Raw genomic sequence first — 16,738 nt, forward strand, 5'->3', positions numbered from 1 at the left:
ATTACTGGAGCATCGTGACATTTATTTGCAAACAATATAAGTTTCATTTTTTAATTAGTTATACCTAAAAACATTGCATGTGCATCATAGAAAGGACATTTTCCATTTAAGAGACCACACAGGTCAAACTAACTGAGAAAGTGATGTGTACAAGGGAGGAAAGACGAGAGAAAGCTGGCACTGCTTTTTAACACGACTGAAAACAAACTATTTTGCAATTCTCATCCAAGCTTCGTGATCATCCTAGATCTTAAGACACTCACCCAGCTCTTCAGACTCGTGATAGAATTTGTAATTTTCTGAGAAAGGTTACAAACTCTTTTTATTTCTCTCATCCACACTGAGAAAATGCTCTTATCTACATTTTCTGTCACAAGACGTTAAGACCAGGTGTTAGCTTTTGATCAGAAACAGGAAAGTCAAGATGGAAAAAGTCTGTTACATGACAGACAGGAACCCCACCTGTGTGTGCTATAACAAACTGCTATTGCAACAGCAAAAAATCTAAGCCTTCTTTTCACAAACCAGGCATTTTTTTTGTGAAAAAAATAAATCATTTATTACATATATTTTTGCTCTCTGCCTCAAAGTGTTGGGCATTCATCTCAGACCCTAAACCATGACAAATGAACTCTGAGTATAGTATGAGCAAGCATGTTAGGATGACACTCGCTGTACAGAATACCCGGATGATCAGTATAATTAGCACCACTTAGCTTTCCTTAAAAATTGGTGCAATATTGTACATAAGGAAAGAGAGTGTTGGTCATGTTTACAGAAAATCAGTATCACAATGAGTAAAATGGTAATTGTTTTATTTTAACAATAAAACCAAACTACACTAACACAGCAAAAATAAGTATTTGTGAAAAAGGAGGTTTGACCTCTTGTTACAGAAAGCAGGGCCAACAAAATGATCTGACCATCTCATAGAGAAGGAAGGTGAGAGAATTCCTCTTCAGGTGTGAAAGGTTCATTTATAGAGATGGCATTGATTTGAGTCAAAGAAAAAACAAAAATCAAAACAAAAAAAGCCAGATTTTCTTTACGCAACCTTTAAACAAAAGCTTGTATTTTGCCTTCTTAGTTGAAAGGCACATTTAAAGAAACACCTGAAACAAACATCTAATAAATCTTCTTCCTCGTATGTAAATACACTGTAAACTCAGTTAGAATCTAATTTTTTAACTGAGGCTTCTACAAGAATTAATCGCTAATAAACCCAAATTTTACAGGAAGTCCTAAGATATATAGAGAAAATAATAAAATTTGTAGAGTTTAGTTAAAAATAACATCTGCACTCTTAACATGGCTGAAGAGAAGGGGAGAAAAACCTTAATTGTATTGAACTTTCACTTATTCCACCTGCCCTGTTTCTAGTCCTTTTAACAAAGAGGAAAATAAAGTTAAAAATATAATGTAACCTACCCCTCTTCCTAGTTTTGAACCGCTGGCCTGTTAGCACCGGCTTCTGATTCTTATTCATAAAATTTCTGGAGGAAAAAAAAAAGAGAAAAAAGATATTTTTACTATGGCATTTACAGACAACAGCTTAACCTAAAGGCAAAATAAACATTCAGTGTAGTAAAATCCTAACATGTGAAAGGTAAAAGAAAGTTCTTGACGTATACTCAAAGAATAATTCACAGTATCTTAAAGACGAAGAGCACCATGATCCAAGAATAACTTTGATGAGGTGTGCTTCTCTCAAAACCTGGCTCTTAGCATCCCTATAAAAAAAGTGAAGGTTCAAACCCAAGCAGGAAGGTGATGGAGCCTCTGCCCTTACTGCCGGGGCAGGGGTACAGCAGCGCTGCCCACACAGCAGATGGGGATGCTCGGGGACACAGAAGCCGCTAGGACACAGGACTGGGAACGATCCCGGTGGGGCTCCGTGCCGCACAGGTCTTGCCCTCCGGCATGTTCACTGGGCAATCGGACTCCCAGGGCTACACACCGTCCTTCTGAAGAAATGACTGCGGTCTAACCACAAAGACAATGTTTTAACAATCAAATCCCTCTCAAGTGTTTCTTCCAAGCGTCACTATATCTTAGGAACTTTTAGTTCCTAAAAACCTGTATGTGTTGTAAAAATAATAAAAGATAACCAGCTCCCCCCCCATCAATTTTGTGTATAAATACCTAGTTTAGGACCTATATGGCACATCATATAGTAACAAAAACAGAAGAAAAATATTGGGCTTATATTACTTCAGACCTTAATGGCGAATCTCAACATGCAACAGTAAAAAATTTGGGAAGTGATCATATATTAATGCCATTTTATCTAAAGAAAACAAAACTATTTTTCAGCTATTTCAAAACTATTTTCACACGAGACGCAGCTTGCACAATGAGCAGCTAAACCAACAGCTGAATACAAACAGCAGTGAATACAAGGAAGCTTTGCAGCACGTGGCAATCATCATGGGTCATCCCCCTGTCCTGCCAACAAGTGCCAGCGCTGGGACTTACGGGCCACCTATTTCATATCCTCCAGGTCATTAGGTCATTGTTACGTATGATTTGCTTGTCCAGAATTAAGCCTTACCATGCAAGAAGCTTTGTCCTTTGGGAATGTTCTTCTAATAAGTTTAGTTTTACAAAAATTTCTATTATTTGTACTTTTTCATTGCGGACTGCAGGTCTAGTTTAGAAGTACATACATTTGCCAACACTTCTTCCTACCATGAGCAAAGAGAAACTCAAGCTCTGTAGCTAGAAAGATGCCATCAATCACATGTTACTATCCAGGTAATGCTCTCTCTACCCCTGAAAGTTCATTTAACAACTCTATTAACAATGCTCCAGCTATACAGTATGTTCCCATTCACCAGACTACCTCTTCTAGTTGCTGCATCACTAGCTGGCCACTTCTGCAGCATTTCAAATGTTTAACTTGGCAAACCACTGCTTTCCAGTCTAGGTCTACCATTTATCTGCAGTGAAAAACTGCCCACATGTACTGGAAATAGCCAGTAAAGTTCAGAGTCAAGACTGGTTTTGCTTCCTGCAAGTCATAAAAACTACAGAGACGCAACAAGCAGTTAAACTGAGAGGTTCACATTCATCACTGAGATTTAAAGCTATGGTTTTAACAGACCAAGGAGCATTTCAAAACAACTGCAACACTAAATAGCCTTCTGGAAAAACGATTTGCTCATCTGCAAAGGGAGTTAAAAATGGCAAAGCATGATACCACGGGATCTTTTAAAGTGCTGTAGGATCCAAGCCTCCCTTCACAACAGAGCTCAAAAGTCTCTTTCCCCACTTAGCTGTCTCAGTGGCAGAGGAACAGGAGGTGCTTTACAAGTTAATTAGGCAGATAATCTAGCAGTCAACAGGGATAAGCAACAGCCCAGCCTCTAGCCAGTGACTGGCTAGATTTGACATATTTATCTGCTTTGTCTTTGTGCCCTTCAGTTATTTGTAAGAGACTGATCTATCACATATAATATTCACCCAGGTATCTTTGATTGTTTTTATGCTTGGCCCCGATACCTTACGCCTTGTTCTGAGTCTAAAAGCGTTCATTTCAACAGATTGCAGGAGGAGCCCATGAGGTTTGGAAATAAAGTGTCGAGCAAGCCGTGCAGCAGGTATAAATTAATCCTCTTGTCACAGCTCTTTCAGAGCACAAACATGCCATCAAACTGGGATCGACACTGCCCACTTCCTTAATTAATTCCCTGGGGGCAATGAAACGAATCACACCTGACCTTCAACCCAGACATACTGGTACGGTTTCCCAGTTGCTATAAAAGATATAAATGCACATGCTAAATTTCTAGCACTAGACTTCTCCTTTCCTTTGATGCAGTGTCTTTTTAAACTGCGAGAAGAGTTGCATGCACCTGACGCTTGACTATTGGATTTTAAAACTGTTCCCTGTGAATATAAAATATGCCCTTTAAGGCAGTTGGGAACAAGATTAAAAAAACAGTTAAAGACTCCCCACTTGTGGCAACAGAAGAGACTCTTGGATAGTTAATTACTAGGAACACAGGATCTGCCTTTTGCTATATTTAGCTTTAAATGCACTGCGCTCTAATCTGCTCGAGTGAGGGTCAGGCTTCCTAAGGCGCTCCCTCAAGCCCTGGCCCAGGGAGAACACAGGCACTTTCATCAAGAAACTGCAGCACAAGCCTGAGCAAAACCAACCCAGTGATCTATACGACAGCCCAGGATTTATCTATACTACAAATGACACCAGGTACTGCAAATGAGATTTTAAAGTGCTGTTGCCACCACAACAGGTGCCTGGATGATAGTTTAAAATTTACAAAAGTGAATGCAATGCAAAAACTTTTTTTTTTTTTTTTTTAATCAAGAACACACCAACACCACCACAGAAGTGATGGCTGAAGGCTGTAAATTCAGGGTGGCAGCATACAAACTTGCACAGTACATTTGATTGCATCGCAGTGCAGCCTGCCTCCCAGGTGTCATGTAGCTATAAAGCCTTGAAATCATAAAAGACCTTGAACTATTACATATATTCTCCATTTTGAAAGGTACAGGATCTGAGCAGTTCAAAGCCAAAGGCAAATTTTGAAATGCCATCTAGAGAAGTCATAACCGTTTTCAGAGGAGTAAAGATCTTAAGGATGGGTATGGGTAGGAAGGAAATAGCCTCAAAAAGAAAACCCAAACCACCAGTCAAACTTATATCTTGCAGCCCAACATCCTCCAGGATTCGTACAAATTGCCAGCAGGAAAAAGAGCAAGAGATGTGGAAATGATAGGTCTTTAGCACAGTCCTTTCACAGACTCCACTCTTCTACAGAAGATGGGAGACGCTCAGCAACAGATGCTTTACTCTTGATTCTCCTTTTAGGATCCAGAAAACCTCTTGTAGAATACTCAAGTGTTCAAACTCCATGCCCAAACACTTTTTATTTTATAAGCAGGCAAGTCAGAAGCTGGGCTGACTCAAGCGGGAGATGTCAGACAGCAGTACTGAACCAGGCACCACACTCCAGAACGAGCTCATTTTCCATAAAAACCTCAAAATGTCTAAGCCTGCTGATAACTAACTTGCAGCTACAAAATTCTTCAGATAAATAAAAAAATGCATGACTTAAAACAGTTTCCCAAATTCCACTCCCACTCTTGTTAACAGGCTTCTACAAAACAGATTTATACTTAAAAAACATGTAAGTTGTTGAGTTGGTACATTCTCCTGAAACTGCTTGAAGCCCACAAGTTCAGCCTTCTCTACAGTTGCTTCTCATTTACATGCTAAAGACCCTAAACAGTTAAAATAAAACTGAGGGACATCTACAGTTGTAGACATCTAGACATGTATATATATAGCAGTTTCTATAATCAACCAATCCTTCTCACACAACTAATAAAAACTAACAGAATTAATAAAACCAGAATTAATAAAATTAATTTATAAAACCAGCAACAAATGAAGTAAAAGTTACTTCAGAGCTTCAGCAAGCTTGAACTTGCTTAACAAGTTAGAAAAATGCAGTCTTTTATCTGTACCATAGGGAAATTCTTATGATGATTAACTCCTAAATTATTGAAAGCCTTGATAAGGCTGAAGTTTCTACCAAGCTAAAATACTGGAAACATTTGTTCTTGGAAACATATTGCTCAAACTGAAAAAAAACCCCAAAAAACCCAAAAAAAACTGAAAACCTTTATCCAAACCAATACTATTTTTCTAAGCATCATTTTACACCTCTTTTAACTGAAATCTCAGAATCATCTGAGATTTTTCAAATGTTAACATGCTCACGATAAATTCAAGAACAGTTGCTTCACAGCAGCGAAACTTCACTGCCCTAGTTAGGGAGAGAGGGAAATCAATGCCAGACAACATCAAAAAAAGAAAAACCGTTTAATAAAACTCCCTACCAAGATAAAATGACTCTATGTACACAGGGCATTGTAACAACAGTGAGGGAGCCCACGGGGGCAGGCGGCGACCCTTTGGGCAGCCCACCGGCAGGCTCCAACAGCACTGCTCCACGGGATGCTGCTGCTGCTGCAGGGACTCACGCCGATGGCGTTTGATTGACAGGGTGCTGGAGAGAGCTGCCAGAGCACCACCAACACAGCACCACCAGCTTTCACGGGAACAGATGCTTGGCAGGAATTATTTCCATCCCCTTCCCTTGCTCAGACATCATGTAAGACAGGAGCACTCATCACAAAGTCAAATAAAATAAAAGCATAGATGGGGAGAATTTCTATGAAGGAAAAACCCCAACCCATATATCAAGGTCAATCTTTTTTCCCCCAAGAAGTGGAATATCCAGGACATTAAGAGGCTTTATTGGGTCTTTTTCATCCAGCGATGTTACTACGCGTTTTCATCCTCTCACTGTTACAGTTCCAGGCTTAGAATGAAAACCTAAAGAGGGTTTTCCTCTTCTTTCAGCAACAAGCCAAGGAGTTACATTAAAAGCAAATTACCAACTCGAGCAGCATGGAGGAAGAGCTGCCCTTGCACTTCTGCTGGAGAGGAAACATGTCAGCACACAGCCAGCAGCTGTCTCCGCTCCCCAGGAAGGCAGCAGGCAGCTAGATTACGAGCTAACAAAATTGGTAGGTGGAAAACTCATAAATCATTACCAGTACAGAGGAACAGAGTGATGTAAGGGGACAACAGGACAGAGTGGATGCAATGCAGCCGCCGGTTCTCACCAAATCCTCATCAGGCTTCCCACTTTCCACCCGGATACCGAGTCCCTGCGGGGACTCTCGCAGCTCCTCCTTTTCCACAGGCACTTCCCAACACCTGTGTGCAGCGAGAGGCGAGCGACCGCAATGCATATCGGTCACACAGCCTGCACGGCTGCTGCAGTGTTCACTGCCACAACAGCTGTGAGGCATTTTCTGCTTTAACACAGTTTTAGCACCCTCGTAAGGCTACGAAATCCACCTCGGCTGCCGACATCTCCCAGGTTCGGTCAGCGTGAAGGAAAAGCTCTTTATTTACACATCCAAGGCAGTACGATGGCTAGCCCACAACGTGAAGAGCGGCAGCAACACTCCCTACCTCCTGCTAAAGCTCATTTTGATACTGTTGAAAAATAAGGCAATAAAAAGCTCTATTTGCTGCTCCCCAGGGTCCCAAGTGCAGAGGACGGGGCCAGAGCAGCGCTAAGAAGCCACCTCTCCTCTCTCCTTCATTGCACATCTGGGGAGCCGGTAAGACCACACCCCTACACACTTAGTGAGACACGCCGGGTTTTCTTTACACAGGTTGACTCGTGCTATTTCATCACCATTTTCTGACTCTTGCCCTCTGTTCCTAAAACATATTTTTTTTAAGAAGTGACTAATAACCTGGAGGTCTGTAACTTCAACCATGGTACAAATCAGCAGGAAGGGCAGCACTGGCAGCCGGAAGGTTTATCTTGCTATTTTGCCTACAGAGGCCACCAACAGAATTACAGTGTTTAGGAAACCTTCATCCCAAAGGTCCCGCTCAGTACAAATAGTAAAGCCAGAGCCAGGCTCTCACCACGTTAAGATCCCCTCACTGATTTTATTGCACAAATGACCTCAATGGCAACATGTAGGGACTAAGCAGTCACATAACAATGTGCAGGGTAAATACAATCAACCTCATGTTTTAATATTTACATGAAAAAAAGGATACTGCTAATCCACATGTTTATTGCTGAAAAATACATCTTCTGTTATGGATTAATTTTGCTTATGACATTACAGTACATGAAGCAACTCGATACCGACCTTCGATTTCATACTTGGAAGCATGCCTTAGTCACCAGTGGCTATCAGGTGTAGTATCTTAAGATAGTGTTGTAGCAGGTTTTCAACACGCACTGAATGCCCTGTCTTTCCCAAAAGAGCTTTCCAGAAGCTCTAAAGGCACTAAATCTTTTTCGGCTATTTTTATTTTTTAAAAGTCACAGGACAGTGTTTTTCCACAGTAGAGAGTAAGTGTCCACTCCAATAAAAGTACTTGTCCTTTATCAATATGTCTAGTGGGAGAGAGAAAACAAAGAGATGAAACAAGTGGAATTGGTTTCATTCTGCAGCAAGTACAAACAAATACCAAAAGAGAATGAAACTTACCACACACTGAATAAAAAATAAAAAATTGTGCTCATGCAAGATTCTCCAGCCAAGAATTGTGCACGCAACCTGAGAGTAGTTATTCAGCTGAGAAATAAGCCAGCCCAGACAAAAATGAGAAGACAAACTCACCAAAATTTGCACTATAAATCTCATCACCTAACTGCTAAACTGGGATGCACAGGAAGATGTTTCTTGAAAAATAGTCAAAAAAACCCACGCCACCAATTAACATACAATCACACACTGCATTACTCATTAGAGATCCAGCTCATGGCACGTATTTCAGGAGACCGGGTATTTCTTAGGTCACTAACCAAGAATTCCTCCAGAAGCAGCTCAGCTGAATAACAAGGTAAAAACAAGACAGAAACCTCCCACGACCAAAGCACTCCAGATGCACTTCACAAGGTCAAGAGAACTGTAAATTGAACCACTGAGACAACGGACTTCTGTGTCTCGTATTCAGCAACCATATGAAATATGCATGAGTCATGGCACAGTCAGTGAAAAAAAAAAAAGAGACAAAAAAATTCTTAATCATTGACAGGTGAAAATACAAGTCAAGAAAATGAAATCATACACTTGGGTTGACATACGCAGAAAGTTATCTTTTGGTAACAAGGTTTCTTTCAGCAACTAAGAGGAGGAATTAGATATAATTCTTCAAGGACAAGGTATCAGCAGGAGCTTTTCTCAGACTGTTGAGAGCTCTCTTAGGCTGCTGTGCTCCTAACTGGAGTACCCTGAAATAATGGAGATGGTGTATTGCTACAGATCAGTTCATACCCAATTAACATTCATTTTAAGGTGATGGCTAGTCATCCAACTCCAAGCTTGCATGACTTATCAGCAGGAACACCTCTTAGAAAAAGAAGAGGATAAAAAGGATTGGCAGAGATCAAGGTCAGGTGAACTTAAAAAACAAGCAGAAGATGATACTCTTCCAAAGCTAATAAGGTTTTTTTCCTTATGCAAGACACCACTTTCAATGGACGGTGTAGATGTTAGAACAGGATTCTTGAATTCAGAGGCACATTGGATGTGCTGTTCATCCTGAAAAATATAACCATTTCATCAGTTGCTGTAAGAGATGATGTTGCTAAAGGAAAAACGGCGTAGCTGAAATTCTGCAAAAATTATTATAAAGGAATGGCGGCAATTTAGCTCAATCCTTCATTAATGTTTGGCAGAGAGAGTTGTACTAGCCACTGTTCACAGCACACTTGGAAGAAATCATTAATGGACCCTGAAGCAGGTCTCCAATAAACCAATAAATGCAAGTATTTGGAAGAAAACATGTTAAAAAAAATTACCAGAGAGGCTTAATTCCTAGCAACAAAGTTCGTCAGACACAAGACAACACAAGAACAGCTCAGTAATGGAGGCTAGTGCAGGAAGAGCAGCTTTCTCATGTAGTGTACCACTCCTCTGCTGAAGTCCACCCTGCTTCTCTTTTTTTAATGTATCAGCCCACTGAAAGTTATATTTTTAGTGTTGACCCTACTCATACAATTCAAATATCACCACAACAAAATCAGATGTGCTGCTTCCATTTTTCTTGCTACCTAAAGCTCTGAGCAGCAGCAAAAGCACAGGAGATCACCAGTGTCTCCAGGATACAGCGCTGCAGCAATTGAAAACCCATAAATTGTCTTCAAAATTACAAGGGCTAAGCTTAAAAATAAAAAAAATAAATACAAAGTGGGCATTCTCCAGAAAGCAATGCCTCCCAGTTGCTAAGTTTATTATTTCATGAACTAAATACAGTAATCGGAGGAAGGATGTATTAATAGCCAGCACCTCTTACACACTTGCAAGCGGTGAAGGCCTTGGCTTTAATAAACCAACAACTGCTGTAAGCAGTAAAGCAAGTTTTAACTTAGAACTCACTGATTATTTCTTCAAAGCATGTGCAAGGAAAAGGAGTTCCCCAAGTTAACACGTGGCTTTTTACCTGCAGGACAGGGAATCGGCTTCCAGATACTTGAATTCTGATATTTCTGGCTAAAAAGAGATGGCACAAAAAGCCAGCAGTGGAAACGCACAACACTTTGCACCATGTCAGCTATTCCAAACATACCAGCTAACACTGATTATGCTGTTAGCAGCATTCACTTGGACGGAAAAGAAGTCCATAACTGACTTGTATCACTCTGCATCCCAAAAGCAGTCCCATGTTCCCTGCAGCTGCTTCCTCTTCCTCAGAGCAGGTTGAACATTTTGACAGAACACACTAGTTTTGGTTGTTTTCTAGGCAGCGATGGATACAAATCCTCTCAGACCAAGCTGAGATAATTCTACGGCAATAGATACTGATTCATATCCACAAGTTGGCTGTTGAAAAAAAAAAACAAAACAAAACCAAAACCCACACCCACCCAACAGCGTATGGCATGGGGTGCCTACACAATCAACTATTATCCTCGGTGAGACAGAAAAATAGCTATTACAGACTGAACATGCAGAGAGGGGGCACACACTTGCTCTCCTACCCACTGCTTGGCAGCTGACATACCAGCGATCTCAACCCGACATCAGAAAGTAATTTCTTCACCTCTGTGAGGAAGCCTGAAAGCTTTTAAATGAATTCATGGAAGAAGATTCTATCAAGGGCTATTAAACACGGAGAAGATACAACCTTCTAAGCTGAAAATTGCTGTAAATATGACAAGAGCATGAAAGGAAGAGAAATGTAGCACTTCCATCTATCTATATTTTTACACCACCACATCCTTTCCCTCCTTCCCTCCTCTTTTTTTTACATCTACCCAACTGTACAGGCCACTTTCAGAGACCAGACTCTAGACTAAAGGCCAATTTCCCCCAGTAAGTCAAGCTTTGGTCTGAGGTCAGGTTAACTTATAGGCATCATGTATCCCACGTAGCTCCTTCTCACTCTGTATTTCAGGAAAGGCTGTCTCTTAAATCCGTGAACGCACAAGACAAGCATTACTCATCCATGACAGCATACTCCACTTCGGAGTACTATGACAACAGCACTGAGAGCTGGGTGGCAATTCAGTAAGACCAGGTGAAGAGGAGAAATAAACATAAATCCCAAGAGGACTGACCTAGGTCAGCATATTGTATTACTAATTTTGTAGGAGGACTTTAGGTTGCTTCTTTTGAGATGAGGGAAAACATTCAAACTAGTTGTCTGCAGTGATGAAAACAAAAAGCTTTGAGCCAGTCTGTACAGAAGATTGTGATTCAACCCACGTATTTCTTCCCAGTGATTGGGGATGACCAGTGTTGTGACAGAGAGCATACTGTAGAGACTGGTAATAGGAATCACATTGGTATTGTGATTGAACTGTGTATTGCAATTGCTTTATTTTGTTACATGTAACTTATGTTTGTATTGTGTTTTCAGTATATTTTGTACCATTCTGCTAAACCAGAAATCCCATGTAACATCAACTATCTTCAGATAAGTAAACTAGATACTAAAGATCACACCCTCCACGTGTGGAATATCTAAAAGAAGTTGGTCAGAGAGTATTGGACTCCGATGCTATTCACACATCAGAACAAACTGAGTGATCAGTCTTGGTTTGGTAACCACAAAGCTCAAATGTTAAGCAAACATGTATGGCAAAGTTCCCTCTATTTTGATATACCATGCACGGACATAGTGCTCAAAACACCACATATTCTCTCAATTTCAACAGTTCAGCTTCCCTTTTCTTAATCTTCTTCCATGCTGTATCTGGACATAAATTATATTAAATGCAACACCTACCTGAAAATATAAATGCATAAACCCAAGAATATGTCTTTGTTGGTAATCCAGATTCAGGAGACTTTGAAGTCCACCAAACTATCCCAAAGAATTCACAGTCTATCTATAAACATGGCATTGCAAGCAATGGCTATTATGAATGCTATGAATGCATCTCGATTGTTTTGCTCCTCAAAAAGATATATTTATAAGCAATTTTGATCGTAATTGCAATCAGATAGAAAATTCAGTTCTCAAAAATACATTTATATACACAGGTGGCCAGAATCTCGGAATTAAGAAACATTGCCATGAAAGGAAGTCAAATAAAGCAGCAATATAAATCACCCAAGCTAGAAAAAACAGAGTAATTAGCCTGTTGCTTCACTTATTTGTATCTATTTTCCAGTATTAGCGTCATGTGCTAACAGCATAATCACATTACAAAAAGCTAGTAGAAGTTATTGAGTGAGAGACATCTGCTCCACCCAGATGTAGACCAGAGCAGGTATATAATATTTTACCCCACTCCATCACAGAGGCAGCAAATCCCACCTGCAGGCAGTACCGTTTACACTGCAGCAGCTCCTGAAGCGCTTCGTGCTCACGCACTGGAAATGGAACAGCCGTCAGTCAGCTCAGTGCAAAACCTGACAATATAATTGATGCTATTAGTTGTGAGGACTACTACCTATTTCACTGTCGATCATTTTAGGAGGCAATCAGCTAAGCCAAAACCCATACCCACTATTCCTGGCCGAACAGCCAACTGTCAGAACCCAAAAATGAGGTGCATTTGACCTAACTTTAAACACGAATGACAGACACCTAAGTCTGACCCTGCGATCCTTGCTTCTTTTCACAATCAATGGAGAAAAGTAAACATTTCCAGAAAATAGCTTATCTAAAATATTCTGCTTGCCCATCTTAGGGTGACATCTTAAGGGAGTCTCTTGTGAACAGCTTCACAGCTTCAGCTTTAGGCACTTTTTAGATATTTGAAGTAGATCAAACTTCCATCAGTTTCTACAATGCTACAACAGAAATTCACAACTGCAGATTGGCAATCTGTGTGAAAATCTATAGCTCAGTGACACCTAAAAACATCTCAGGCAGAGTTAAGTGTTTAATTATGCAGCCAAAATTAACAATAGAACAATTACTAATGGTATATTATTCAGTTCTATAGACCTGCTTGTTTATCTTTCTGAAATGATTCACAGTTTCCATCGTTGGCTGAGAAGCTTCAAAATCCAGCATACCACAAATATGCTGAGAGAACAGGCTCAGCATCAGACCACAACCACCCACCCGCACCCAACCCAGTTTCTGAAACCAAGCGTTACTGCAGGAGTTATGGATTTCTAACCGGAACAGGTTTAATATCTTTTTTAATGGGCATAAAACATCACTACGCCAGCCAGCCTGGCTTCCTTCAGCAGAAAAAACCCATACATCCGCTTTGCAGTTGTTTGGGTTGTATCAATGTCAGCTCGGCACAACGATATTTGACATTATTAATAGGGAAATCTATTTTCTTGTTTACAGCATCATTGTTCATGCACTGGAAAGACCAATATCAGCAACCTACTTTTGCAGATAACCTAATAAAGGTTCCACTGGATGTCTGTAGGTGCATGCATACATATGTACATGTAAGAAAGTAAGAATGCCAATAAAAGCTACGTTAGATTTCTACAACTCACTTCCTACGAGGATGCAAGATATGAAGAATTTAAAAGGTTTATTAACGAGACAGCTAAAGGATTTTTTTTTTTTCTGGACTGAGAAAACACAATGAAAGGCTTGGCTGGTTTCTCTGAGGACTTCAGAAAGACATGCCAGTTAACCTAAGGCTCTTGAATGTGGATCTAGAAGAGGATTCTACAGAATACATTAACTTTCAGTGAAAAAGGGGCATATACCTTTCACTGCTCCACCCCCTGTTCTTTTGAAAGAAACAGAAGCTTTTCAAAAGCCAAAAAACTGCTAACAGCTACTGCATCTATCGTACAATGAGGAAAACAAACAAAAAAAAATATTTCTAAAATTAAGAAGTGAACTGATGCTAAATCCCAGAATGTAGATCTGTTCAGTCATGGATACAGTCAAACTCTCAAAGTCAATGAACTGACTGTTAAAGCCCATGCAGACCAACGCATTTGCATCCCACCTCGAATGTTGCTCCGCCTAGTTTGATATGCTCTGTAGAGTTGAAAAGCTAGAAAACCTGGCATATGTTCTTTGCTAATGGAAGATAAAATGCAAAGGTAGCAGAAGTGCCAACCTAAATTTATTTTTTAACAATCTAAAATAAAAGAAAGCAGATATTCAACATGACTCTCAATCAGGGGCTTTGCAATAGGTTGTAATTTTCCTCTAGTCTTGACAATGCTGCAAAAACAGAGTTGATATTTCAGATTAATAATATGTTGATATGAACCTTTATTAACCAACTGCTGAGAACACTAATTAAGGTAGCTAGTCAGTAATCTAATAACCTAGTTACTAACAGGGACTAAGTAATTTATACTGGGATTACAAAAAAACCCAAACTAACAAGGATGTTAAAAAGAATAAATGGGGAACATCATGGTCTACACCAGGAAGACCGTGCCCTTTTCCCCCACCACCAACATCTTGCTCTCCCTCAGCTTCAAAAGATTTTTTTGTGTTGTCTCCTCATACCATAACACCGCTTTGGCACCACTGATACCTACCAGGTCAGACTGAAAAGGTCAACAACTGTTTAAACTGCCAAGACAAGACAAAGGGAAATAGGGAAAGAATCAGGCCTTCCTGTACCCAGGAAACAAAAGCAGATCAGGGAGGGCACTAAGCTACTAAACTAATCCTAGCATCAAACAGGCTACCCATTAAATGCTTTGGCTTGACACATTTGGCTTCAGGGACCTGTGGACCACGGCTTACAGATGGACGTTCAAGAATCCCACAACTTCATCACAGGAGAGGCCTGATAGTCCGATGCCTTGATGATTTAGCAGCGTAGCTCACTAAACCACCAGTCCGCTATCATAACAAAGGATCTTGGAGGCACAACAGCAATGCAAATAAATTGATATACTGATGGCAGGGCACACTGGGAAGAAGACGCTTTTCAGCATACACCAATAAACATTTTAACAGGAATAAAACAATTGAAAATACAAAGCCCTTCCCTTGACTCCTTTGGAAAAGTATATTATGAGTATGTGTTCCTTTCTCTAATTCAAGGAAAAGTCTTATAATAAAGTTACGCAAAACAAGATAGCGAAACTCAAAACCTGGCAAAAGACCTCATCCAGGTATTTGAGCACAGGCAAAGCAGGTATTTCCCTGTGCTCAGAAGGGACCGGAGACTGATGATGGTTTTCAAGGGCAGAGCCAAGGATTCAGGCGGCCCTGTGGACATGCTGACTGGGGCCTCTTTTTGCCACAAAATGCAGGAAGAAACCGTCTCAGACAGAATATGGAATTCAACAGCACAACACCAGGCTTCCAAAGCACTGGCTGATGCTTTGGGGATCTTCAGGTCTTGGTCACAGGAAACCATGCATTAAGATAATATAGTCAAAGCAGACCCAAACTAGAAGGGAGACAACCAGCACAGGCTTCAGGAGCAATCTCAGAGAGGTGCAGAGACACGGGACAAAACCAGCAACAAGACTCTTTAACCAAACTCATCATATCAATATTGGCTCGTACAGAGAAGGTTGCAGATTGAGAAGAAACTCGCCATCCCCTCTTCTTTTTAAAGGGTTGACTTCTCGTTGAGTATTTAAACCAAATAACATACTTTGTTTTTCTAATTTCCTATTGCTTGAGGCATGAAATGGTAGTGAAAATAAATGACTAGCCCTGTATCTGCTAATGCTCAGTAACACATTCCTAAGATTTCACCTCCTGTGACTTATCAGAAGAAAAATGACTAACATATAACTTGAATGCACTGAATGAGTATTTCCTCTTAAAAAACATTTCTAGAGAAGTAGGGGATCCTAAAACGAAAGGATCACTTAAGTTTGCAAAGTACAAACTGTTGAACTGCTTAGACTTTTTTTTCTGCATGAAAAAAAAAACACATTTAAGGAAAACACATGAAATAGCGGTTATTACAATGAAGTACAACCCCAAAGCCATATTTAATTGTTCTGCTTGCAGTAGTTGAAGGAGTTGTAGAAGGGTATAACTCATTGGGATTCAAGACATCACAGGAGGTGCTTCCTTCCTGTGTCCCTGACCGAGCTCTCTGTCCCAGACTGCATCTAGCATTTTCCTTGCCTGACCTGTCTGTCCTCAATTCTAATTCTCACCAGAGGTAATCCATCCTTCTTACAGGCTGACTAAAAGCAATAATCTTTGTCCGCTACTATGAGTCTGCAATAACTGCAAGCAATCTCTGTACAAAACTTCTCCATCTGACCTAAGAATAACTCAGATTTTGCAGAGCAAATCGTTATACAGGACTCCAAAACATGCCTATTTATGAAGTTCTCAATGAATTTTAAAATTCCTAAAGAAAACTCTATGCGAATACTACTGCAAAACCACATTTCTAATTTCGAAAGCTCTTAGATGCATAGCAACAAACTGCTCTTTTAGACAAAGTCCCTATTATGGTAGGAATTACTACTTCCTGGAAATATTTTCCTGACTTCTGGGAATTTAAAAACCAAAATATATAACTCGACAAAAGATTATTTGTTTTACAGGGCACATGTGAGGAATTTTTTTTACTATATTAAAACATACTTAGTGATAAAAGTGTATCTAAAGATGGAGTGGGATCAAGTCTGAACAACAGGAAAATAAGCTCTTACCATGTGTATCAGCCATTACCCAGCTTTCAGCTTCCGTAGTGACTCATGACCAGCTTACCTCTTAACTACTTTCCCTTTGCCTAGGAAGTATGCACCAAGCATGTCCTAGTCTTGCAATCTGATCTACGTG

At 40.2% G+C, this 16,738-nt stretch overlaps 1 protein-coding gene across 1 annotated transcript in view; it reads right to left on the bottom strand.

Annotated features, from left to right (window-relative positions):
- Positions 1–16,738, bottom strand: part of BZW2 (basic leucine zipper and W2 domains 2) — a 62,110-nt gene that overhangs the window by 36,882 nt on the left and 8,490 nt on the right. Inside the window, exon 2 of the mRNA XM_076331390.1 lies at positions 1,429–1,493. Within this exon, the coding sequence (XP_076187505.1) occupies positions 1,429–1,486 (58 nt within the window). The 5' untranslated portion in view covers positions 1,487–1,493. The remainder of the gene's footprint in view (positions 1–1,428; positions 1,494–16,738) is intronic.

This window comes from Aptenodytes patagonicus, chromosome 2 (genome assembly GCF_965638725.1).
Source record: "Aptenodytes patagonicus chromosome 2, bAptPat1.pri.cur, whole genome shotgun sequence".
Classification (NCBI taxonomy): domain Eukaryota; kingdom Metazoa; phylum Chordata; class Aves; order Sphenisciformes; family Spheniscidae; genus Aptenodytes; species Aptenodytes patagonicus.